This window comes from Leucoraja erinacea, chromosome 7 (assembly GCF_028641065.1).
Source record: "Leucoraja erinacea ecotype New England chromosome 7, Leri_hhj_1, whole genome shotgun sequence".
NCBI classification, from domain to species: Eukaryota; Metazoa; Chordata; class Chondrichthyes; order Rajiformes; family Rajidae; genus Leucoraja; species Leucoraja erinaceus.
In genome coordinates this window covers 71,590,252-71,617,723 of record NC_073383.1, presented here as the reverse complement: position 1 = coordinate 71,617,723, position 27,472 = coordinate 71,590,252, and the positions used below count along the sequence as shown (strand labels likewise).

General features: G+C 45.6%; 1 protein-coding gene across 1 annotated transcript in view; it reads right to left on the bottom strand.

The window, feature by feature from the left end:
• Window positions 1-27,472, bottom strand: part of LOC129699106 (contactin-associated protein-like 5) — a 682,034-nt gene that overhangs the window by 442,904 nt on the left and 211,658 nt on the right. Inside the window, exon 4 of the mRNA XM_055638765.1 lies at window positions 1,045-1,192. Within this exon, the coding sequence (XP_055494740.1) occupies window positions 1,045-1,192 (148 nt within the window). The remainder of the gene's footprint in view (window positions 1-1,044; window positions 1,193-27,472) is intronic.

Here is a 27,472-nt window from a genome sequence, read left to right as displayed (position 1 = left end):
ACAATGAGTCGGCCTATAGGGAGGAGGTCCAGCTCCTAGCAGCATGGTGCGCTGACAACAACCTGACCCTTAACTCCAAGAAGACCAAGGAGCTCATTGTAGACTTCAGAAAGTCTAGGGGCAGCACGCACCCCCCCATCCACATTAACGGGACGGAGGTGGAACGTGTTTCCAGCTTCAGGTTCCTGGGGGTCAACATCTCCGATGACCTCTCTTGGACCCACAATACCTCAACTCTGGTCAAGAAGGCTCAGCAGCGTCTCTTCTTCCTGAGGAGACTAAAGAAGGTCCATCTGTCTCCTCAGATTCTGGTGAACTTCTACCTCTGCACCATCGAGAGCATCCTTACCAACTGTATCACAGTTTGGTATGGCAACTGCTCTGTCTCCGACCGGAAGGCATTGCAGAGGGTGGTGAAAATTGCCCAATGCATCACCGGTTCCTCACTCCCCTCCATTGAGTCTGTCCAAAGCAAGCGTTGTCTGCGGAGGGCGCTCAGCATCGCCAAGGACTGCTCTCACCCCAACCACAGACTGTTTACCCTCCTACCATCCAGGAGGCGCTACAGGTCTCTCCGTAGCCGGACCAGCAGGTCCAGGAACAGCTTCTTCCCTGCGGCTGTTACATTCCTCAACACTGTACCTCGGTGACTGCCAATGCTCCATACTATGACATACTATGACTGTATGCACATAAATATATTTATTTATTGCTCATATTCTATGTCGCTCTTCTAGGGAGATGCTAACTGCATTTCATTGTCTCTGTACTGTACACTGCACACTGACAATAAAGTTTGAATCTGAAATCTGAATCTGAATTAAACTGCAAACCCGTCCATCTTTGGAGTCTGGAAGGAAACCGGAGATCCTGGAGAAAACCTGCGCAATTCACAGGGAGAACGTACAAACTCCGTACAGACAGCACCCCTGGACAGGATCGAACCCGGGTCTCTGACACTTGAAGGCAGCAAATCAACCGCTGCAGCGCCCTGAAAGGACAATTGAAAAAATAAAGACTTTTACCTTGGTGACTGGTACTTACTATATGAACATCCGTAAACTTCAACTCTCATTCCTATTCTTCCGCGCGGATTCCATTCAAGGGGAACGAAACGCAGGAGTCTGGCTTTAATAGAATGCTCCAACTTGTGCCGCACAACACCATCAGCGTTGGAGTTTCCAACAAAAGCCTATTGAAGGAAAGAAAAAGATAAAATAAATCAGACTGGCAGCGTCAATGCCCAGCAACTAACTGAAGAGAGACCAGATTTGTAGTTCAGTTTAGAGATGCAGTGCAGAAACAGGCCCTTCGCCCCTTCAAGTCCACGCCGACCAGCGATCACCGCAAATTAACACGATCCTACACCCACTAGAGACAATTTTCATTTTATACCAAGCGAATTAACCTACAAACTTGTACGTCTTTGGAGTGAGGGAGGAAACCGAAGATCTCGGAGAAAACCCATGCAGCTCACGGGAAGAACATACAAGGATGTTAGGAGGTTTCTGGGTGACCTGGACAAGTTGAGTGAGTGGGCAGATGCATGGCAGATGCAGTATAATGGAGATAAATGTGAGGTTATCCACGTTGGCGGCAAAAACAAGGGGGCAGATTATCATCTCAATGGGGTTAGGTTAGGTAAGGGGGAGGTACAGTGAGACCTGGGCGTCCTTGTACACCAGACACTGAAAGTTGTGCAGGTACAGTCGTGCAGGTAAAGCAGGCAGTGAAGAAAGCTAATGGAAAGTTGGCCTTCATAATAATAATAATAATAATAATGTTTATTTATATAGCACTTTTCAACAAAATCAATTTGAACCAAAGTGCTTTACAGAGATTGATTAAACTAATTGAACAGATTAAATGTCAATAAATCCATACAAAATAAAAAAGAAAAAAAAAAAAAAAAAAAAAAAAAAGGAAAAAAAAAAATTAAAAAAAGAAAAAAAAAAAAAAAGACACAGAACAGTACACCATAGAAATCAACAAGAAACGTCCCCCCACAGCAGAATTCACTGTGAGAGAAGGCACTAAAAATATCCAGTTCTCCCCCCTCATAGTCCACCCGAGGTCGGGGTCTATATGTGGCCTCCTCAGCCAACTCAATGTTCTCAGGCCCTCTGCCGCGAAGCTGGATCATCGGCGTCGGGTGAACATTCTTCAGCGGCCTGGACTGAAGCGGCCGCTTCCTCCCTGAAGACTGCAATGTCCAAAGTTCTCAGGCCGCGCTGGCCGGACGTCTGACACTGGTGAACTCGGATACCAGGCCCCGCGGTGTTGAAATCCAGTGCCGCCCGCCCGCGCTGGACGCTCTGCAGCCGCAGCTCAACGACGTTGGTGTCCCAGCATTTGCACCGCCGGTGAAGCTGCAGTCCCGGCAGGAAACGCCGCTCCAGCGCTGCTCCAGCTTGATGGTAGGCCGCACAGAGAGGACAAAGAAGCGCTTCGGAAGAAAACCGCATCTCCGACCAGGTGGGACTGGGATTAAAACAGTTTCCCCCTTCCCCTCCCCCCACCCACCACATAAAAGAAGACCTCCAATAAACATTTTGTACGGACAGGACTAAAAATAAAAATAAAAAAGGGTGAAAGGACGGACTGCAGGAGGAGCAGCCATACACAACGGCGCATCACCCCCGCAGTCCACCATTTTCATAACAAGAGGATTTCAGTATAGGAGTAAAGAGGTTCTTCTGCAGTTGTATAGAATCTGGCGAGACCACATCTGGAGTATTGTGTCCAGTTTTGGTCTCCGAATTTGAGGAAGGACATCCTTGTGATTGAGGCAGTGCAGCGTAGGTTCACAAGATTGATCCCTGGAATGGCGGGACTGTCATATGAGGAAAGATTGAAAAGACTAGGCTTGTATTCACTGGAGTTTTGAAGGATGAGGGGAGATCTTATAGAAACATATAAAATTATAAAAAGGACTGGACATGCTAGATGCAGGAAAATTTTTCCCAATGTTGGGCGAGTCCAGAACCAGGGGCCGCATTCTTAGAATAAAGTTGAACCCATTTAAGACTGAGGTGAGAAAAACTTCTTCACCCAGAGAGTTGTGAATTTATGGAAATCCCTGCCACAGAGGGCGCTAGAGGCTAAGTCACTGGATGGATTTAAGAGAGAGTTAGATAGAGCTCTAGGGGCTAGTGGAATCAAGGGATTTGGGGAGAAGGCAGGCACGGGTTATTGATTGGGGACGATCAGCCATGAATGGCGGTGTTGGCTCGAAGGGCCGAATGGCCTCCTCCTGCACCTATTTTCTATGTTTCTATGTTTCTAAACTCCGTACTGACAGCGCCTGTAGTCAGGATCAAACCCAGGTCTCCGGCGCTGTAAGGCAGCAATTATAAGGCTGAAAGGCTGAATTTCCCTGAGGGGATCAATAAAGTATTTATTATTATTATTATTATTATTATTATTATTATTATTATTATTATTATTATTATTATTATTATTATTATTATTATTATTATTATTCTGCTGCACCCATTTCTATTCAGCTATCAATTTAAACTGGATCTATAGCCAGCAATGGCCCATTGAGCAGCACTTCCATCTCTGAGTCAAGGGGTTGTGGATCCTATTAAAAAAACGGATTATGCACTAATTATCACAGTGGTCTTTGTAGGAGCTGGTTGTGTCAAATTGCCTGTAGCTTTTTCTTGCATATCATCAGTGGCTTCACTTCAAGAGCATTTAATCAGATTGTGAAGTACTCTGCAACGTATTGACGTTATGAATGCTGCCTGGAACATTGGGAGTCTGAAGAAGAGTTTCGACCCGAACCATAACCTGTTCCTTTTCCCCAAAGATGCTGCCAGACCCGCTGAGTTACTCCAGCCTTTTGTGGTCTATATTGGGATTTATGCTTTTCCACACACATGATGGAATACCTGAGTCGTTGAAAGCTAAGGTAGACAAAAATGCTGGAGAAACTCAGCGGGTGAGGCAGCATCTGTGGTGCAAAGGAACAGGTGACGTTTCGGCTCGAGACCCTTCTTCAGCTATGTGGTTAAAAAAATACGACAGTTATTATGAAGTTTTAGTGAAAAATTATGCATCAATGCGAGTTCAGCCTTCTCTTTTCAGGTCCAATGTTTAAGAAACATTTGGACAGGTACACAGATGGGATTGTTTTAGAGGGAAATGGGCCAAATACGGGCAGGTGGAACTACCTGTATGTTGGTCGACACACAATCGCCACAGAAGGCTGTGGAGGCCAAGTCAATTGATATTTTTAAGGCAGAGATAACGAGATTCTTCACTGGTATGTGTGTCAGGGGCTATGGGGAGCAGACAGGAGAATGGGGTTAGGAGGGAGAGATAGATCAACCATGATTAAATGGCGGAGTAGACTTGATGGGCCAAATGTCCTAATTGTGCTTGTATCACTTTTAAACTTATGGACATGGCTTGGGCAAGTTGGCCCAAAGGCACAGTTTCCATGCTGTATAACTCTCTGACTTCAATTCCACAGACACAAGCAAACATATGATTTTCAGCACGATACAGCTACATGTTGTTGAAATAGGATGCATTCCTTCCATTGAAGCTTGGTCTCAAATGTCCTTGCTGGTAAGCAGCAAATTTCCTTTGGGGCAATTATGAAAATGAGCAGGAATTGTGGAGATAACCAGATAACCAGAGGGCAGCATGGTGGCGTAGCAGTAGAGTTGCTGTTTGCAGTGTCAGAGACCCCGGGTTCGATCCTGACTACGGGTGCTTGTCTGTACGCAATTTAAACATTCTCCCATGACCTGTGTGGGTTTCCTCTGAGATCTTCGGTTTCCTCCCACACTCCAAAGACGTACAGGTTTATAGGTTAATTGGCTTGGTATAAATGTGTGTAGTGGGATAGTGTGAGTGCGCAGGGATCGCTGGTCGGCATGGACTCGGTGGGCTGAAGGGCTTGTTTCCACACTGCGTCTCTAAATGCAAAACCCTAACATTTCAGATTGAAGACCATTCATCAGAACTATTGATTAGAATTGATTGAGAGGGAAATAATTTGATATGGACTTGAGGGGCAATGTTTTCAAACAGAGGGGGTTTTTGAGATGGGCACCATCACAAAAGTTAAAAATAATTTGGACAGATACATAGGAAATGGGCAAGTGGGCCAAACGCAGGAAGGTGGGAACAGTGTAGATGGGGCATCTTGGTCAACATGGGAAAATTGGGCCAAGGGGCTTGTTTCTAAGCTATATGACTGCATGACTGAATTAATTGAATGAAAGATACAGCATGGAAACAAGCCCTTCGACCCACAAATACTCAAGTTTTATGTTATCCCACTTTCACATCCACTCACTACATGTATTCTGAAGGGGCATAAACACAAAAAGCTGGAGTAACTCAGCGGGACAATTTACAGAAGCCATATAACCAACAACCTCGCACGTCTTTAAGATGTGGGAGGTGAGGGCAGCACAGTGGCGCAGCGGTAGATTTGCTGCCGTACAAAGCCAGAGACCCGGGTTCAACTACGGGTGCTGTCCGTATGGAGTTTGTATGTTCGCCCTGTGACCATGTGGGTTTTCTCTGGGTGCTCCAGTTTCCTCCAAAGACGGACAAGTTTGTAGGTTAATTGGCGTCGGTAAAATTGTAAATTATCGCCTGGTGTGTAGGACTGTGCTTGTGCATGGGGTGATCGCTGATCGACACGGACTTGATGGGCTGATTCCGTGCGGCACCTCTAAAGTCTAAAGTTCAAAGACAGTGGGGCACCCAGATAAATGCTCACAGTCACAAGAAGAACGTGCTAACTCCACAAAGATAGCATCTGAGGTCAGGATCGAACCTGGGTCTCTGGCTCTGTGAGATAGCAGCTCTGCCAGCTGTGCCACTGTTCTGACAGAAGTTACTAACTCTCATCCTCGGCTAGTTCACCATTTCTGACATTTACTTCAGATTTCCAGCATCTGCAGTTTTTTTTAATTTTTAGATTAACGTTGTAAAATATGAGTGTTTCTAAATGTTTCTGTCACTTTAAGACAATTAAATAATATAAAATCTGTTCAAAAATTAACATTAAACCAATAATCCTAAACACATAAAAACAATCAATTTACTTTCATTTTTTTTGTTTTAGTTACAGCGTGGAAACACCAATTCCACGCCAACCGGCAATCCTAGCATTATCCTACACACGATGAACAGTTTATAATCTTTACCGAAGCCAATTAACCTACAAATCTGTATATCTTTGGAGAGTGCCTCACTCGCTGAGTTACTCCAGCATTGTGTGTCTACCTTTGATTTAAAGCAGCATCTGCAGTTCATTCTTGCACCCGTAGTCAGGATCAATATTGTCTTTAGCGCTCTTAGGCAGCTGTCCCACCGTGCCACCACTAACATTTAACAAATCTAAATTTACTAATGCCTGAGAGAGTCCCTCGGAGCATATCCCCTCCACTGAAGCATTCTCAGAGAGATAATTTTGCCACAGGATGTTTGTATGGATTTTTGCAGTAGACAGTGAAGAATGTATTCAGCATTGCAGTCCCATGCTGAAATGCAGGTGTCAGATCACAGTCAGTAAACAGCAATGAACTGCTGCCCAGAACAGTGGGATTTACACTATTCTGTACGCATGATGGAACACACCAGCCGTTGAAAGTTACATGAAATAAAATTATAATACCACCATAGCCTCGACCCGAAATGTCACCCATTCCTTCTCTACAGAGATGCTGCCTGTCCCGCTGAGTTACTCCAGCTTTTTGTGTTTATGCCCCTTCAAAATACAGGTCTATATTTTGCCGAAGATATTGAGCAAAACACAAAGTGCTAGAGTAACTCAGCGGGCCAGGCAGCATCTCTGGAGAAAAGGAAAAGATGATATTTCTGGTTGGAACTCTTCTTCAGATAGTCTGTGGGGGGAAAGCGGAGCACCAAGAGAAAACCAATGCAGTCACAAGGAGAACGTACAAACTCCACAGAGACAGCACCCATAGTCAGGATCGAGCCCGGGTCTCTGGCGCTATAAGACAGCAACTCTACCGCAGCACCACCGTGCCACCCAGATGCTGCCTGACCTGCTGAGTACCTCCAGCACATTGTGTTTATCTCAATATTCCAGTATCTATAGTTTCTTTGTGTCACCACCTATTGATTGCTAGCGACAAAAGAGAGGAAAGGATTGAGACTAAAAATACGAGGTTAATTTGAGCAAGAATTTACATCATATACAATACCTCAGGCAAATTATTTGTCTCAAACCCTTTTGCATTTGATTCATTTTCTTTAAAGCTTAATTTACTTGTTATTTGACAGTAATCACTGCTGATGGGAAGACTACATAAAATACATTGTTTTCACTGGCAAGTTTATCCCTAATTCTCCAGAACATTTATAATCAATTGCAGTCCAATGGGGCCAGTCTCGGTGAAGAGAGAAAATCGAAAAGGAAAAAAAAAAATTGCAGATGCTGAAAATCCAAATTAAAACAGAAAATGATGGATTTGTTTATCAGGTCAGGCTGGATCTTGGCAAAATGAAGGCAGATGGGTGAAGAAGCCAGAGACGTTTCAATGTTAATCATATTCTGGAGGTATCATGGCCACCATTGACTTACAGTTTTAGCATGAAGTATGTGAGGCCACATTTGGAGTATTGTGTTCAGTTTTGCTCACCCGCCGATGGGAAGGGTGGTGTTAAAGTTGTAAAGAGTGCAGGGAAGATTTACAAGGATGTTCATAAGTTCAAGGAGCAGAATTAGGCCATTCGGCCCATCAATACTACTCCGCCATTCAATCATGGCTGATCAATCTTTTCCTCTCAACCCAATTCTCCTGCCTTCTCCACATAACCCGACACCCGTATTAATTAAGAACTTGTCAATCTACGCCTTAAAATTATCCATTGACTTGGTCTGCACTGCTGTCTGTGGTAATTAATTTCACAGATTCACCACGCTTTGACTAAACAAATTCCTCCTCATCTCCTTTCTAAAGGTGAACCCTTTTATTCTGCGGCTATGGCCAGGATGTTGTCAGGACCTCTGTGGAATATGTGGAATTCTCTGCCTCAGAAGGCAGTGGAGGCCAATACCCTGGATGCTTTCAAGAGAGAGTAAGATAGAACTCTTAAAGATAGTGGAGTCAGGGGATATGGTGAGAAGGTAGGAACGGGATACTGATTGTGGATGATCAGCCATGATCACAGTGAATGGCGGTGCTGGCTCGAAGGGCTGAATGGCCTACTGCTGCACTTACTGTACAATACAATACCATTTATTTGTCATTTGAACCTCACATGAGGTTCAAACAAAATTTGGTTTCTGCAGCCATACAAGAAAAGAACCAAGACACACACCAACACAATTTACACAAACATCCATCACAGTGAATCTCCTCCTCACTGTGATGGAAGGCAAAGTCTTGTCTCTCCCCTGCTCTCCATTCTTCTCCCTTCTCTTGTCTATTGTCTATTGAGGCTCTGAGCTATAGGGAGAGGTTGAGCATAAGAGGACTTAATTCGTCTGAGCACAGGAGGCTAAGGGGTGATCTTCTTGAGGTGTATCATATCATGGGGGGAATCGATAGGGTGCATGCACAGTCTTTGACCCAGGATAGGATAATCAGACATTAGAAGATGTAGGTTTAAGGTGAGAGGGAAAATTAGCCTGTGGGGCAACTTTTTCATTCAGAGCATGGTGGAGATATGGAACGAGGTACCAGATGAGATAGTAGAAGCAGGTACAATAGCAATATTTGGAAGCATACTAGGATGCGTACATGGATAGGAAAGGGTTAGAGGGATATTGGCCAAATGGGTCTGGCTTAGATAGCATCTCGGTCAGCATGGACATGTTGGGCTGAAAGGCATGTTTCTGTGCTTGATGACTATGACGACGGTGGTAGCCAGTGCCATCTTCTTCGCTGCCATGTGCTGGGGCAACAGGGCAAAGGCCGCGGACACCAATAGGATCAACAAGCTCATCAGGAAGGCTGGCTCCATCCTGGGGGCAGAGTTGGATTCATGTGAGGTGGGCTTGGAGCATCCTGGACAATACAGCTCACCCCCTCCATGACACACTGGTCAACCTGAGGAGCACTTTCAGCGACAGCTTGGCTCCAATAAGATGCAGGACAGAACGCCACAGGAGATCCTTCTTCCCTGTGGCTATCAAACAGTACAACAACTCCTCCCCCTTCAGTCGCAGGGTAGACTGAGACTGACTCCCCCCCCCCTCCCCCCCCATCCAATCTTTGCACATCGCCAATCCTTTCCACTCGTCACTTTAATTTCATGTTTCATGCATTTTGTGTTTTTATGATTGTTGGCAGATTAATTTCCCTTCTGGGATAATTAAAGTTCTATCATATCATATCCTATTGTATTGTATATGACTATCAATGATAAAAAGCAGGGCAATCCAAATTGTTTATCCCAGCTGTCACAACGGGATTTGCATTTATGTCCCTGAATCAATAATCCATTCAGTTTACTGTTCGTCTATTAACACAACCATTTTGCAACCACAATCCTTTCCCTTTTGATAAAAAAATATTTAACAGCTCAGGATTACTTTTGTACTCTTGCATTTAAAGCTCACAGGTGGATCAAGATTGAATTATCTGCAGGCAGAATAATTTTCCAGTCTCGTAGAGCGCATGTAAGATGATGAGAACATCCAATTTATTTGTATTACAATAGAAATGCAGATGTAAACAGTGCATCTGTGACTATTCGATCAAAACTAAGCATTTAATAAAAAGTGCTGAACGCATCAGGAAACGATTTCTGGCGAGTAAACACAATCTCTAGCGGATGTTAATAATTTATTTTAATGTTATTACTATTAGTTCTCCTTCTCTCCCGGGTGCAGTCAAGTGGATATGAATTTCTAGGCAAGTAGTTCTTGTGTTTCCTCAACCTTATTTGCTTAATGTGCATGAACAATTGTTTGATGGTTTAACATAGGAAACATAGAAAATAGGTGCAGGAGCAGTCCGTTCTGCCCTTCGAGCCATTCAATATGATCATGGCTGATCATCCAAAATCAGTACCCTGTTCCTGCTTTCTCCCCATATCACTTGATTCTGTTGGCAGTGAATTCCACAGATGAACACAGATTAAAACTCCACCTGCCACAGTCGGTACGATTTCAGAGTTTTCCTTGAGGCTGGACGGCTTATATTGATTTCCATTTATTTATGTCAATTTTCATGTTTATCTAAACACTAACGCTTCTAAATATGCCATTTACTAACCCGCTTTGTCGTCTGTTCTCATCCCTTCTAGGGGCGCTGCACTGGCAGCAGCCTCTGCCTACAGCCTGTCTGTTTTTTCTGTCTTTTTTTATTATTTTTAGTTAGACTAAAGTTTTGTGTTAGGGGGAACTTTAACTTTTCTATGTGGGGGAGGGGGGCAGGGTAAGGGGGAAACCGTCTCCCAGTCTCTTCCTGGCGGGGACGCGACTATTTCTCCGAGTCGCGTCCTCGCCCCCCACCTCGCGGCCTACCAGCTGGATTGGAGCGGCCTTTCCTGCCGGGGACCGGGAACCGGACCAGGGCTGCCACATCGGCGGCGCAGCGCTGGAGTCACCGTGGAGCGGGCGATACCTACCTGGGTCGCCGTTGGAGCTCCGGAGCGTTGGGCCGTTGCTCCAACATCGTGGAGCTCTGGTGCGGAGAGCTTCCAACGCGGGCGGCGCTGAACGGCATCGTGGAGTCCTGGGGCACCTTGTAGAGGGCCTCCAGCAGCAGTCTCCACCCGGCGCGGCCTACGGACATCGGACATCGGAAGCAGCAGACTCCGGTAAGAGGGGGCCGACCCTGTGTCCACGCCGCTGAGGACGTCCCGCAGCCCCGACGTCGGACTTTTAATACCCTGGCGTGCGGTCCTGAACATCGGGCCGCCCGTAGCGGCAACTGCGGAGGGCACAGGGAGACCCTGACCACGGGGAACAGAGGAGGAAGAGACTGACTTTGGTGCCTTCCCACACAGTGGGGAACTTTGATTCTGCTGTGTGGGGATGTTTTATGTCAACTCTATAGTGTGTTGTGTCCTGTTGATTTTTAATGTATGGCTGTATGGAAATTCATTTCACTGTGCCATTAGGCACACGTGACAATTAAAACTATCTTGTATCTTGTATCTTGTATCTTCTATCAATTTGTATCTCTTGTCTTCCCATCTGAATCTGTAGGATTCTCTGCCACAGAAGGCAGTGAAGGCCAATTCACTAGATGTTTTCAAGAGCGAGTTGATCACCCATGATCATATTGAATGGCGGTGCTGGCTCAAAGGGTCAAATGGCCTACTCCTGCACCTATGTTTCTATGTTTCCATTCTATCACATACTTTCACTTTTGTGTTTTTAAATTCCTCTGCATATTAAAACCTATTTTATCTGTGATGTTCTCCAGGTCAGATAAAAGGACATTGGACCAGAGGACATGCATTGTATTCAGAAAGTATTCAGACACCTTCACTTTTTTAACATTTTGTTACATTAGTCATATTCTAAAATGGATTAAATTCTTTTTTTTTTATCCAATCTACACACAATACCTCATAATATAAAAGCGAAAACAGGTGTTTCGAAATTTTTGCCAAGTAATTAAAAATAAATAACTGAAATATCACATTTACATAAGTATTCAGACCCTTTGCTAACTCAAAATTGAGCTTTGGTGCATCCTGTTTCCATTGATTATCCTTAAGATGTTTCAACAACTTGGTTGGAGTCCACCAGTGGTCAATTAAATTGATTGTACATGATTTTGAAAGGCACACACCTGTCTAGATAAGGTCCCGCTGTTGACAGAGCATGTCAGAGCAAAAACCAAGCCACAAAGACAAAAGAATTGTCAGTAGACCTCCGAGACAGGATTGTGCCGAGACATAGATCTGGGGAAGGGTATTAAACGATTTCTGCAGCATTGCACAGTGGCCTCCGTCATTCTTAAAGGGAAGTACTTTGGAACCATCAGAAATCTTCATAGAGCCGGCCGTCTGGCCAAACTGAACAATCGGGGGAGAAGGGCCTTGGTCAGAGAGGTGACCAAGAACCCAATGGCCACTCTGACAGAGCTCCAGAGTTCCTCTATGGAGATAGGAGAACCTTCCAGAAGGACAACTATATCTGCAGCACTCCATCAATCAGGCCTTTATGGTAGAGTGGCCAGACGGAAGCCACTCCTAAATAAAAGGCACAAGTCTACGGTGAAGAATCGTGGTGGCAACATTGTGCTTTGGGGATGTTTTTCAGCGGCAGGAACTGGGAGACTAGTCAGGATCGAGGGAAAGATGAATGGAGCAAAGTACAGAGAGATCCTTGATGAAAACCTGCTCCAGAGCATTCAGGACCTCAGATTGGGGCAGAGGTTCACCTCCAACAGGACAATTACCCTAAATGCACAGCCAGGACAATGCAGGAGTGGCTTCGTGCAAGTCTGTGAATGTCCTTGAATGGCCCAGCCAGAGCCTGGACTTGAACCCGATCGAATATCTCTGGAGGGACCTGAAAATAGCTGTGCATCGATGCTCCCCATCCAACCTGACAGAGCTTGAGAGGATCAGCAGAGAAGACTGGGAAAAATTACCCAAATACAGATGTGCCAAGCTTGTAGCATCATACCCAAGAGGACTTGAGGCTGTAACCGCTGCCAAAGGCGTCTCAACAAAGTACTGAGTAAAGGGACTGAATACTTTCTGATTTGATATTTCAGTTATTTGTTTTGAATTCTAAACACTTGTTTTTGCTTTTTTTATTATGGGGTATTGTTTATCGATTGATGATAAAAAAAATAATTTAATCAATTTTAGAATACGACTGTAACGTAACAAAAAGTGAAGGGGTCTGAATACTTTCTGAATGTACAATAGGTTAAAGGTGGGGGAGGAAAATAATTAGTAGGAACCTGAGGGGCAATTGTTTTTACACAAAGGCTGGGAGTTATATAGAACGAGCTACTGGAGGAGTTAGTTCAGTTCAGAGATTCAGCCTAGAAACAGGCCCTTCGACCCACCGGGTCTGTGCCGACTAGCGATCACCCCATACACTAGCAATATCCTGCACACGAGGGACAATTTATAATTTACAGAAGCCAAATAACATACAAACTTCGGAGTGTGGGACGAAACCGGAGATCCCGGAGAAAACGCATGAGGTCACGGGGACAACATACAAATTCCATATAGACAGGGACCCATAGTCAGGATCGAACCCGGATGCTTGGTGTTAAAAGGCTGCAACTCTACCGCTGTGCCACCATGCTGCCAAGTTGAGGCATTTGGACAGGTTCATGGATAGGATAGGATATGGGGTAAATGCAGGCAAGTGGGACTAATGCAGATGGGGCATGTTGGTCGGCGAGTGCAAGTTGGACTGAAGGGTCTATTTCCATGCCGTATGACTCTAATGCCCCTGTCCCACTTAGGAAACCTGAATGGAAACCTCTGGAGACTTTGCTTCCCACGCAAGGTTTCCGTGCGGTTCCCGGAGGTTTTTGCCAGTCTCCCTACCTGCTTCCTCTACCTGCAACCACCTGCAACCACCTGCAACCACCTGCAACCTCCGGGAACCTCACAGAAAGCTTGGGTTTCCTAAGTGGGACAGTGGCATAAGACTCTACAAGATAACAGATTATCAACCCCTGTTTCTCTCAGACGTGACCTGCTAAAATGTTCCAGTTCTTTATATCCTAACTGCAGAATTCTAGCTTCCACGGTTTTCTCCTTTAGATTTGTTTCACTTTGTCTTTTCATGTTCATATTGAACAATGAAGCTGTATTTAATTTCAAACTTTTCATGCTGATGTAAGGAAAATGACATGGCATCTACAAGGGGCTGCTACATTGCCGAAAATATAACTAAACTGGAATATTGTGCAAAAGCTTCCACTTTCAGTACCTTAATATTACATCAAATGATGGTATGCTGCATCAATTATGGTGATGTACAACTGTAATCAAGAAAGTATTTGCAAGCTAAAATCAAAATTGTGTTCAATTAATAATAAAGCATTAGCGATGTACAATCAGTTTAATCATGATATATGGAGGTTTTTAATATTACATCTTTTCATCACGGTGGCGCCTTACAGTGCTTGCAGGGTCGGAAACCCGGATTCGATCCCGACTATGGGTGCCGTCTATAGGGAGTTTGCACGTTCTCCCCGTGACCTCGTGGGTTTTCTCCGAGATCTTCGGTTTCCTCCCACACCCCAAATGCATTTCGTTGTCTCTGTACTGTACACTGACAATGACAATTAAAATTGAATCTGAATCTGAATCTGAATCTGAAGACGTACAGGTTTGTAGGCTGACACAAAATGCTGGAGTAACTCAACGGGTCATAGAATCATAGAAAACAGGTGCAGGAGTAGGCCATTCGGCCCTTCGAGCCTGCACCGCCATTCAATATGATCATGGCTGATCATCCAACTCAGTATCCCGTACCTGCCTTCTCTCCATACCCACTGATCCCCTTAGCCACAAGGGCCACATCTAACTCCCTCTTAAATATAGCCAATGAACTGGCCTTAACTACCTCTGTGGCAGAGAATTCCAGAGATTTGGCAGGCAGAATTCCAGAGGGTCAGGCAACATCTCTGGAGAGAAGGAATGGTTGACGATTCGGGTCGAGACCATTCTTCAGACTGATGTTTTGTAGGTTAATTGTCCCTAGTATGTGTAGGATAGTGTTAGTGTATGGGTCGGTGTGGACTTGGTGGACGAAAGACCTATTTCTGCTCTGTACCTCTAAATAAAAATAAAAATCACAAGTGAGTGAATAGATTTAATGTGAAGGAGGAAAGATTTAATAGGAACCTGAAGGATAACATCTTTACATAAAGGGTTGTAGGTATATGGAAGAGGAGGTAGATGAGGCAGGTAGTATCGCAACATTTAGACAGGTACATGGATAGGACAGGTTTAAAGGGGTATAGGCCCCATGCAGGCAGGTGAGAAGAGTGTAGATGGGACATGTTGGTTGTTGTGGGCAAGTTGGGCCGATGGGCCTGTTTCCACGCTGTATGACTCTATGACTTCAATAATGTATTTTTATTTTTGAATAAAAGGCACCAACAGTTCCTACCAGGTAATGTCAGTGCTTTTTATTTCTTCAAAATCTGTAATTTTATTCTTTATTTAAAGAAACTCTACTGGCATTTTAAATGTAAGTGAATTGATGAAAAATCCCAGCAATACCTTTGAAATTGACCTCACGTCATAGAGTGATACAGCGTGGAAACAAACCCTTGAGCCCAAATCACCCACACTGCCAACAATGTCCCAGTTACCCTCGTCCCACTTTCCTGCACTTGGTCCATAACCCTCCAAACCTGTCCTACCCATACACCTGTCCAACTGTTTCTTAAACAATGGGATAGTCCCAGCCTCAACTACCTCCTCTGGCAGCTTGTTCCATACACCCAACACTCTCTGTGTGGAAAAAGTTACCCCCTCGGATTCCTATTAAATCTTTTCCCCTTCAACTTGAACCTATGTCCTCTGGCCCTCGATTCCCCTACTCTGGGTAAAAGACATAGAAACATATGGTGCAGGAGTAGGCCCAGCCTCGAGCCTGCACCTCCATTCAATAGATCATGGCCATACATCCAACAGTATCTCTGCCTGTCTCCAAACCCTCTGACCCCCTTAGGACAAGGGCCACATCTAACTCCCTTTAAATATAGCCAATCAACTGGCCTCAACTACCCTCTGTGGCAGAGAGTTCCAGAGATTCACTACTCTCTGTGTGAAAAAAGTTCTCCTCATCTCGGTTCTAAAGAATTTCCCCCTTATCCTTAAGCTGTGACCCCTTGTCCTGGACTTCCCCAACATCGGGAACAATCTTCCTGCATCTAGCAGGTACCTGTTCATGATGGCAAGAGATGCTGCCTGACCCGCTGAGTTACTCCAGTACTCCATAAAATCATGAGAGGAATAAATCGGGAAGATGCACAGAGTCTCTTGCCCAGAGTAGGGGAATCGAGGACCAGAAGACTCTGTGCATCTACCCGATCTATTCCTCTCATGATTTTGTATACCTCTTAAGATCTCCCCTCATCCTCCTACGCTCCATGGAATATAGACCCAGCCTACTCAACCTTTACCGATAGCTCACACGCTCTAGTCTTGGCAACACCCTCGTAAATCTTTTCTGAACCCTTTCAAGCTTGACAACATCTTTCCTATAACATGGTGCCCAGAACTGAGCACAAAATTCTAAATGCAGTCTCACCAACGTCTTATACCACTGTCTGTTTAAAGATGTTCAATTTTAACCTGTTAAATTTAAGAGCCACTCAATGTCATTGATCATCCGCTCAGCAATTTACAAACTTCCATTTGAAGGAGAGGAAGAGAAACAAAACAAATCTCTGTTACATATAAAGCAGGGGAAAGAGATAAGGGGACAAAACGACTGGCGATGCAGAGTACAGGCATCTGAAATAAAAAGATACGGAGGTTCACCGTTCACCTGTGACCTCCCAATAAATCCAGTGCTAATGAAAGGTTGCAAAGGAAATGTTATCTCGTATTTCTCTTGACACGTCTGAGTATTTGCAGTACTTTGTCACGTATCTGTCACATTATCTCTCTCGTAGTAAGCTGCTTAAGCTGCAGAGTTATGAGATGTTATACAGTCGATAATGGGATTGTAATTCTGTGGCTGAAATTTCTGTCACCGTTGCAGGGTTTGGAAATTATAATGACTTCAGATAAATAGCACATGAAAATGTATTTGTCCAAGAAAAAGCAAACAGTAACTTCGTACTCATGTTGGACGATATAGCAATGTTTCGAGTCCTGACCCAAAACGATACCTGTTCATGATGGCAAGAGATGCTGCCTGATCCGCTGAGTTACTCCAGTACTCCATAAAATCATGAGAGGAATAGATCGGGAAGATGCACAGAGTCTCTTGCCCAGAGTAGGGGAATCGAGGACCAGAGGACATTGGTTTAAGGTGAAGGGGAAAAGATTATAATAGGAATTTGGGCGTTAACTTTTTCTCACCAAGGGTGTTGGGTGTATGGAGCAAGCTGCCAGAGGAGATGGTTTTGGCAGGGAGTATCACAACAGTTAAGAAACAGTTAGACAGGTACATGAATCGGACAGGTTTGGAGGGAAATGGGCCAAACGCAGGCAGGTGGGACTAGTGTAGCTGGAACATGTTGGCAGGCATAGGCAAGTTGGGTCCAAGGGCCTGTTTCCACGCTATATGGCTCCACAACACTATGTGACTTTTTTTGAGGGTCTGGGATCACATATAGGCTGGATAGTAGATTTATTTCCCTATTTGAAATCAATTAACTAAATTAGCTGGTAGCCAGGGCAGCACGGTGGAGCAGCGGTAGAGTTGCTGCCTTACAACGCCTGAGCCCTGGGTTCGATCCTGAATACGGGTGCTGTCTACACAGAGTTTGTACGTTATCCACGTGACTGCATGGGTTTTGGCCAGGTGTTCTGGTTTCCTCCGACACTCCAAAGACGTACAGGTTGGCAGGTTAATTGTCGTTGGTAAAAATTGTAGATTGTCCCTAGTGTGTAGTGAGCGCTAGTGTAATGGGGATCGTTGGTCGGTGCGGAATCGGTGGGCTGAAGGGCCGGTTTCTTGGGTGGCAGTGATGCAGCAGTAGAATTGCTGCCTCATAGCGCTTACAACACCAGAGACCTGGGTTTGATCCTGGCTACGCGTGCTTGTCGGTACGGAGTTTGTACATTCTCCCCGTGACCGCGTGGGTTTAGATATGGCATGTGTTAATCTGCGGGCATCGCTGGTTCGCGCGGTCTCGGTGGGCCGAAGGGCCTGTTTCCACACTGCATCTCTAAACTAAGCTAAACTAAATACAATGGTGGGGAAGGAGACGAGGGGGCCACTGAATGATGATTATGACAATCTAGCAGTTTCACAGTCAATATAAGCAACATTCACTTTTTAGTTCAGATTTACTTAGGTACTTAAATGTAAATCGCCAGCCAGTGTGAGGACATTTAAATTCATGAAACCAAATCGATATCCATAGCTCGTCCCCAGATCGTTGTGTAGAAGACAGTATTCAAACAGATAAAGACCTCTGCAGCCCGGTATCTTTTTATTTTTTTGTTTATTTAGTTATGTAAAAGTGTGTTTTTTTGTGTTTTTTTTGGTGTTTTTATGTGGGTGAAGAGGGCACGGTGCGGGGGATACCGTCCTTCAGCCGCTTTCTGGTGAGGACGCGACTATTATTCGAGTCGCGTCCTCGCCCCCCCCCCCCTTCCCCCACAGCGGCCTACCTACCTGGATTGGCGCGGCCTTTCCTTCCGGGATCGACCGGAGCTCCAGCAGCGGCGGGACAGCGCTGAAACATCGCGGGGCTGGCGATGCCTTACCGGGGGTCGCCGTCTGGAGCCCGGAGTGCTGGACCTGCTGCACCGACATCATGGAGCTGCGGTTTGCGGAGCTCCCAACGCAGGCGGCGCTGATTAACAGCGCGGGGTCCTGCGACTCTGCCCGGCTCGGCCTGCGGACTCAGGAGCTGCGGACTCCGGCAGCGGGAGGCGGCTGATCAGGAGGTCCGGGCCGCTGAGGAGGAGGATGCTCACCGTCGGGGTTCGGCGTCGGCGTTCCACTAGCCCGGCGTGAGGGCCTGAACATCGGGCCACCCGGGGCGGCGACTGCGGGTGCTTGGAAGGCCCCGACCACGGATGAACACGGAGGGGAGGCTGGCTGGACTATGGTGCCATCCTCACCTTGGTGCCATTTATGTTACGTTGTGTCGTGGACTTTCTGTGTCTGTGCTTTTTTTTAAATTCAATTTCAATTTTATTTTTAATATGTTTTATTATTTATTTATTATTTATTTATTTTGTTGTGATTTTTTTTTATGATACTGCCTGTAAGGGAAATTCATTTTGTTGTCTCAAATTGAGACAATGACAATAAATTTGAATACAATACAATACAAAGTATGCAGACCTGCATTTGCCTGCCATTAATTTATTTTTAGCTTCTTAGGTCTGGTGTTCCTGCCCATCCTGCCTTCAAAACCGAATAACTTTAATTGCTGCAAGAATAAATATTGGACGTGTTTCAGGGTGAGATACATAGGCAGCCAACTGGATAGATGGAGAGGGAAGAGAGAGAATATGCAAGTTTCGGCATTGTGAATCGATCAAAAATGCATCTGTAATTATTTTGATTTACTCTCCACTGGAAAATAAACTTATTAATCACAGGGTAAAATAGAAAGTATTCTGCGCCCGCCTACATTCTGCACCACAGGATCAAGGCTGAAACGGAATAAGTTGATATAAATAATTGCCCACTCACATTAAATTTGAGATGAAGTAAATAATTTGCAATCCCACAGGCACACGTTTTTTTAATCAAACCTTGATATTAAATTGCAACATATATACTGCCCCCAAGGTTAACATCACGTGCAGCTCGAAGGGATTTGTGTAGATTCTCTCTTATTTGTTTTTAGAATCTGTGGAAAATGCTATTTTAAGCGTGTGAATGATAAATGTGCTGGGTTTCTTGGCTGAGTGAGTGATAGGTTGATAGGATTATCCATGGCAGTCCGTTGTTCAATTTAATCCATGCAGTTCATGTTGGTGTTAATCCCGGTTTTGTCTACACATTGAAGAGTTTAGTCTACACTTTACATAACAGAACTGGTGTTGCCCGAAACTTAATTTTTGGTGTTAGATCAGATTATAAAACTACATTACAATAGCACTTCTAGTTTATTTTTTTTAATTTAGGGATACAGCACGGAAACAGGCCCTTTGGCTCACTGGGTCCGTGCCGACCAGCGATCCCCGTACTCTTCTAACCCTATCCGGGACACTAGGGGCAATTTACAGAAGCCAATTAACCTACAAACATGTATGTCTTAGGAGTGTGGGAGGAAACCAGAGCTCCCAGAGAAAACCCACGCAGGGGAGAACGTACAAACTCCGTACAGACAGCACCCATAGTCAGGATTGAATCCGGGTCTCTGGCGCTGTAAGGCAGCAACTCTACCGCTGCGCCACCGGGCCGCACTGTTACTTTATTTTAATACTTTGCAAATTAATGTTGCAAATGTTTAACCTTGCTTAATCGCTTAATGTTTTGCTACTTTTATTTGGAATCCACATCGAGTTAACAACCAAAGTTAATCATTAGGGCGGTTATGGTGGCGCAGCGGTAGAGTTGCAGCCTTCCGGCGAATGCAGCACCGGAGACCCGGGTTTAATCCCTCCTACGGGTGCTGGTTGTACGGAGTTTGTACGTTCTCCCTGTGACCTGTGTGGGCTTTCTCCGAGATCTTCGGTTTCTTCCCACTCTCCAAAGACGCACAGGTTTGTCAGTTAATTGGCTTGGTAAATGTAATAATTGTCCCTAGTGTGTGTCGGATAGTGTTAGTGTGCGGGGATCACTGGTCGGCGTGGACCCGATGGGCCGAACGGCCTGTTTCCGCGCTGTATCTCTAAACTAAACTAAAAATTAAGTTTGCCAAAGTTTATCACTGATATTATAATTAGATATTGTTATTCAGCTTATCTATGCATTTATACGATACATCACAACTTATTGAAACTCCCCTCATTACGCATCTTGTACTAGTAAATCCAATGTACTGTTATTGTGGAAACAGATTTTAGACGTTCATTCTGATTTTAATGGGAAAGGGGTATTGTAGAATTGGAACCAAACATGCAACATTTGCAAAAACACAAACTGCTGCCGTTCATAAATTATAGGAACAGAAGTAGGCCATTCGGCCCATCAAATCTACTCCACCATTTAATTATGGCTGATCTATCTTTCCCTCTCAACCCCATTCTCCTGCCTTCTCCCCATAAACCGTAACACTTTACTAATTAAGCTGTCAATCTCTGCCTTAAAAATTCACAATGACTTGGCCTCCACAGCCTTCAGTGGCACTGAATTCCACAGATTTCACCACCCTTTGACTAAAGAAATTCCTCCTCATCTCCGTCCTTTTATTCCGAGGCTTCGCCCTCTAGTCCTAAACTCTCCCACTAGTGGAAGCATCCTCTCTGCATCAAGGCCGTTCACTATTCGGTAAGTGGATAAGTGACTTTTCGGGTTGGATTCATCGTTCACAAACATCACCTGCGTACGTTGTCCGGAGAAGTTGCCTGACCCACTGAGTTACTCCAGCACTTTGTATCAATTTTTTGTAAATCAGCATCTGCTGTTCTTTGTATCCACATGCAACCATTCCAACTGTAGTGTACATTCTCCAGAGACAATGCATGGCCTGTTGAGTTACTCCAGTACTTAGTGTCTTTTCTTTGCACATCAGCATCTGCAGTTCATTGAGTCTGCCTGGAACATTTGTCACTGGAATCACTAAATCATTTCACTTCCATTTGCAATCATTCATTGGATTTTGCAGGACTATGAGAATGTTGCTAGGACTCGAGGGTCTGGGCTATAGAGAGAGGTGGAGCAGGGTGGGACTCTATTCCTTGGAGCACGGAAGGATGAGGGGTGTTCTTATAGAGATGTATAAAATCACGAGAGGAATAGATCGAGTAGATGCACAGAGTCTCTTGCCCAGAGTAGGGGAATCAAGAACCAGAGGACATAGGTTCAGAGGGCCGAGGAAAATATTTAATAGGAATCAGAGGGATAACCTTTTCACACAAAAGGTGGTGGGTGTATGGAACAACCTGCCAGAGGTGGTAGTTGAGGCAGGGATTATCACAATGTTTAAGAAACAGTTTGACAGACACAGGTAAAGGACAGGTTTGAAGGAATATGGGTCAAACGCAGGCAGGTGGGACTAATGCAGCTGTGACGTGATGGCCGTTGTGGGCAAGTTGGGCCGAAGGGACTGTTTAAGACTCTATTACTCCATGACCATGTAACTTAATAACCCTGAATAAATATTGATGCATCGACCCTCCTTGGTAAAGAGTAAAGACTGATTTAAGTTTGGTTTATTGTCACGTGTACCGAGGTACAGTGAAAAGCTTTTGTTGCGTTCTATCCAATCAGTAGAAAGACAACACATGATTACAATTGACCCATTGCAATATATAGATACATGGTAAGGGAATAACATTTAGTGCAAAGTAAAGCCAGCAAAGTCTGATTTTACTTCGGAGTCACGTGAGTGACTACGTGAAGAACCCACCCAGCGCGCAGGCGCGGCATTACGCCAGCAGCGCAACAGCGGCAGCAGCTGGAGCCAGGCTCTCCAGCGGCAGCTTAAAGACAAGACCTCAGGTAAGTGTCTTTTGTGTTACAGAGTCGCTAAACGGAGGAAAAAAGCATGGCTTCCCGAAAGCGACCAGCAAGGAGGACTGCCTGCCCAACTCCACCCGAGGCGGGGTCAATATCTGGGCGGCAGCCACCAGCGGTGGAGGAGCTGTTTCGACGCTCCCGCACACCCGAAGCTGAGCCGCTCCCTGTGCCGCCGATTACGACGCCCCGCACAGGGAGGAAAGCAACGCGCAAAACAGACCGGCCGGTGACCTCCGACTCGTTGGAGGAACGGGAACGCTCTCCACCGGCGAAACGGGGAGACAGCCGCATCAGCTGCATGAGGCAGCTGCTTGAGCAGATGCTCGACGAGGATATGCGGGCTAGGCATCTCCAAGGAGGACGGGCTTTGGCCTCCTCCAAACCATCGCCACACCCTTCTGTTCCCTCTCTGTTCGAGGGCAGCAAGGGAGGCCAGGACTGGGCTGGCCTATCACAAGGGCAGGCGGACGACAGCGCAAGTATGCCGGGCGAGCTGGAGGAAGAAGAGCTACTGGGTGTTGTCAGTCGGTACGCGGCGCCCCCGACGGCCGGGATGATACTTCCACCAAGGATGGCGGCCAGTATCAACAGGCTCTCCAACAAGCCCTTGCAGGAGAAGGTCGTTCAGGAGGCCCTTGACACCTATACAGCGCCGGAAAACTGCGAGGCGCTGCGGGTAAAGACCGTAAACGGCCAAATATGGAACCAGCTGGGGCAGCAGATCAGGACTCAGGAGGTGAAAATGCAACGAATCCTGAAGCTCCACACTGCAGCCATTACCGCCTTTGCTCGGTCCGTCGGAGACGCAGAGCTCTCTACACCCCAGCAGGATGTGCTGGCGTTAATGTGCAACACGCAGTACGAGCTCAATAACCTACGGCGTGAAAACATCAGGCCTGCCCTCAACCCCAAATACGCGGGCCTCTGCAAAGCTCCGGCGCCAGAAAGGGAGGCGCTGCTATTCGGAGCAGACTTGGCAAAAAAGCTCAAGGAACTGGAAGAGGCGGCCAAACCTGTAGGCCTTATGAGGGCAGCGCCAGGACCGAGCAGGGTGAAGACACCCAGTTGGCAGCACGCCTCGGCATCCACCAGCAGGTACCGAGCTGGTGAAAGCCTGGTGTCCGCCTCCCACTACCCCCAGAGCTCTTTTTTAGAGCGGGGCCCAGGGCGGAGCCGTGGGAAGATACGCCGCCCCACCGCAGCACCAACAAGGACACCCTCGGGCCAAACCCATCGGAAACGCTCCCAGAAATAAACATGGAGGTAGGTGGGTCTGGTTCCTGTCAACATACACAGACAAAGGGTGTTGTATTAACAGGAGGGCGTTTAAGGTTCTTCAAACATGTTTGGTGCTCCCTTACTAACAACGAGTTTATACTCAACAGTATCAGTGGATACAAAATTGAATTTAAATCAGGCATAGAACCGCCAGTTCAGCACATGCCCCAAAGGGTATTCCTTCCCTCAGATTTAGAGAAGGTAGAAGGACAAGCTGAACTAGACAGGCTCGTGGCCAAAGGCATCATAGAAAGGACCAGACACGAGCCGTTGGAATTTGTATCGAATATCTTTCTCAAAACCAAAAAAGATGGTGGATGTCGTATTATCATTGATTTGACATCACTTAATCAGTCTGTTGAGTATCAACATTTCAAAATGGAGACGTTTGTCACTGCCAGACAACTGATCTCCAAGGGATACTTCATGGCAAGCATAGATATCAAGGATGCTTACTATTTAGTACCCATTCATAAGGATCATTACAAATATCTGAAATTTATCTGGATGGGGCAACTATGGCAGTATAGAGCATTACCCAATGGTTTAACGACAGCTCCCAGATTATTTACCAAAATCCTTAAAGTGGCCATGAAAAAATTGAGAGAACAAAAACATTTAGTCGTGGCCTATCTGGACGATGTTCTCATATTAGGGAGAACAAGGGATCTAGCTGTCGCAGGAGTTTTAGCCACTAAACAACTCCTTGAAACATTGGGATTTATTCTACACCCAGATAAATCAATATTGGAGCCAACTACTAACATGGATTACCTAGGCTTCACTATTGACACTATCCGTATGACTGTCACTCTGCCAAGAGATAAAAAAGTTACACTTACAGAAGCCTGTAACAGTTTAATCGCAAAACCGCAACCAAGGATACGGCACGTAGCCAGAGTCATTGGTAGTATAGTAGCAGCATTCCCAGCTGCTCAATATGGGCCCTTGCATTATCAAAATTTGCAAAGAGCAAGGACATATGCACTACGTCTAAGTAGGGGGCATTATGACCGTAAAATGGATTTACCCGCTGAAGCCAAATCAGAACTTCAGTGGTGGGTGGATAATATTTGGCACAGTTACAGTCCTATCGCCGTCACCAATCCTAACATAACCATCACTACGGATGCCAGTGCTTTAGGCTGGGGAGCTACTAACTCTATAGCCAGCACAGGTGGCAGATGGACTAACTCAGAGGCATCGCTACTACAATCACTTGGCATAAACTACTTGGAGATGCTCGCCGCATTTTATGGGCTAAAAGCATATGCATCCGATATGCGGCATGTGCATGTCAGGGTTATGATTGATAATACAACGGCGGTGTCTTACATCCAGCACATGGGTGGCATAAAATCAGTATCATGCGACAAATTGACTACTATAATCTGGCAATGGTGCGTCGAGAGACATATTTGGCTATCAGCTGCCTACTTACCAGGCAAGCTAAACTCAGTGGCGGACACCAGGTCACGAAAATTCAATGACAACATCGAATGGATGTTAGACCCAAAAATATTTGCTAGAATTGTCAAGCAATACGGTACGCCAGATATAGATTTGTTTGCATCTAGACTAAATCACCAACTACCCATGTATGTGGCTTGGGAACCAGACCCAGAGGCAGCAGCGGTAGATGCCTTCACGCTGGATTGGGGAAATTTCTTTTTCTATGCTTTCCCTCCCTTCTGCCTCATCAGTCGGGTACTCCAGAAAATACAAGCTGACTCAGCTTCAGGTATTCTGGTCGTACCCGACTGGCCTACCCAACCATGGTTCCCAATTTTCCACGACATGGTGGTAGAGTCACCTATGGTTTTTCACAGCCACCCACAACTATTGACTCACCCGGTATCTGGCATAAGCCATCCATGCCATCAAAAATTGAACCTCCTGGTTTCCAGATTCTGAACAGACCTTACCAGGGATTGGGGTTATCAGAACGAACAATCACCACCATGTCGGCATCCCTGCGAGTTTCTACCAAGAAACAGTACTTGACCTACATCAGGAAATGGGAACAGTACTGCCTGAATGCAGGGACATCTTACAAGACAGCTTCGATCACGGACGTGCTGGGGTTCCTGGGCCACTTGCACCATGACCAAAAGATGAGCTACAGTGCCATCAATGCAGCACGAAGCGCCCTGTCCGCATACCTTATGCCCTCAGGACATCATAGTATTGGATCCCACCCCCTGGTTATCAAACTCCTTAAAGGGATTTATAACACCAAACCCCCTACACCTAGATACACCCATGTGTGGGATGTTAGTGTCGTTTTGCAACACCTTCGAGGTTGGCCTCCGGTGGGATCCTTGAGCCTGGAGCAGTCCACTATCAAGACCCTCATGCTCATGGCGCTCGTCTCTGCTCAGAGGGTTCAGTCGCTGCATCAATTAAGACTGGACTACATGGTGACAACCCCAGATTCCATTACTTTTACCATGCCGGGGTTGGTTAAACAGAGCAGGCCAGGTATATCCAACTCTCCGTTAATCTTCCGGGTTTACCCTCCAGATCCTAGGCTGTGTGTTGTGACCCACCTACATGATTACATAGACACAACCCAAACACTTAGAGGGAGTGAGAAAGCCTTATGGGTCAGCCATAGAAAGCCTTTTGGACGGGTTACCAGCCAGACAATATCTAGATGGTTGAAACAGGTCCTAAATACCGCAGGGATTAACACGAATGTTTTTAAATCCCATTCAACCAGGGCAGCGTCCACGTCAGCGGCGGAACGGATACAGGTTCCCATAGACCACATCCTTAGTACAGCGGGATGGTCAAGGGAATCGACATTCCAAAAATTCTACCACAAACCGCTGATGGAGAAGGACGTCTTTGCGGAGAAAATTTTAGAATCCGCAAATTTATAATTTAAAGCCCAGGGGAGCTATTTTTTGTTATTGTTAAATAAACATTTTTGTTTTAAAAAACTAACAAATTCGTTGGTCTTTAGATACCACTTCCTCCCTCGATGATCTTTCGGCAGTGAGTGATATAACTGTTACACGGTTTGAAATCACAGACCTTTGAAGTCTTCACGTAGTCACTCACGTGACTCCGAAGTAAAATAGTGAGATTAAACGAGTACTTACCAGTACGAAGTTTGATCTGTATTTTATGAGGAGTTACGATGAGGGATTACGTGCCCTCCGCTCCCACCCTCATTGTATAGATCAAACTCGGGCTGATGTCTCATTAATCTTTACTATCTTTACTTCAATATTGTGTCTACCTGTGATTCCACACCGCTGCTTGGAAGTATGCCGCGCCTGCGCGCTGGGTGGGTTCTTCACGTAATCCCTCATCGTAACTCCTCATAAAATACAGATCAAACTTCGTACTGGTAAGTACTCGTTTAATCTCACTATTAAAGACCACTTTCCCATCAGATTGGAATGAATGGCAATAATCTCATCTCTTGCAACACATGAAATCTCCAAACTGTGAGAGCCTGAGGGTTGCTTACGTGTTAACTGTCACCTGAATGCCAGACTTGAGATTGCAACCTTGAAATAACTCTCAATCCACCCGCTTCCTTTCACAGCTGTGTTGATATCACAGTTCAAGAAGGTAGCTTCATTCTGATATAGAAACATAGAAAATAGGTGCAGGAGTAGGTCGTTCGGCCCTTCGAGCCTGCACCGCCATTCAATATGATCATGGCTGATCATCCAACTCAGTATCCTGTACCTGCCTTCTCTCTACACCTCCTGATCCCTTTAGCCACAAGTGCCACATCTAACTCCCTCTTAAATATAGCCAATGAACTGGCCTCAGACACAAAAAGCTGGAGAAACTCAACGGGACAGGCAGCGTCTCCGGTGAGAAGGAATGGGTAACGTTTCGGTCTGAAGAATCGAGTCTCAACCCGAAATGTCACCCATCCTTCTCTCCAGAGATGCTGCCTGTCCCGTTCAGTTACTCCAGATTGTTGTGTCTATCTTCAGTTTAAACCAGCAT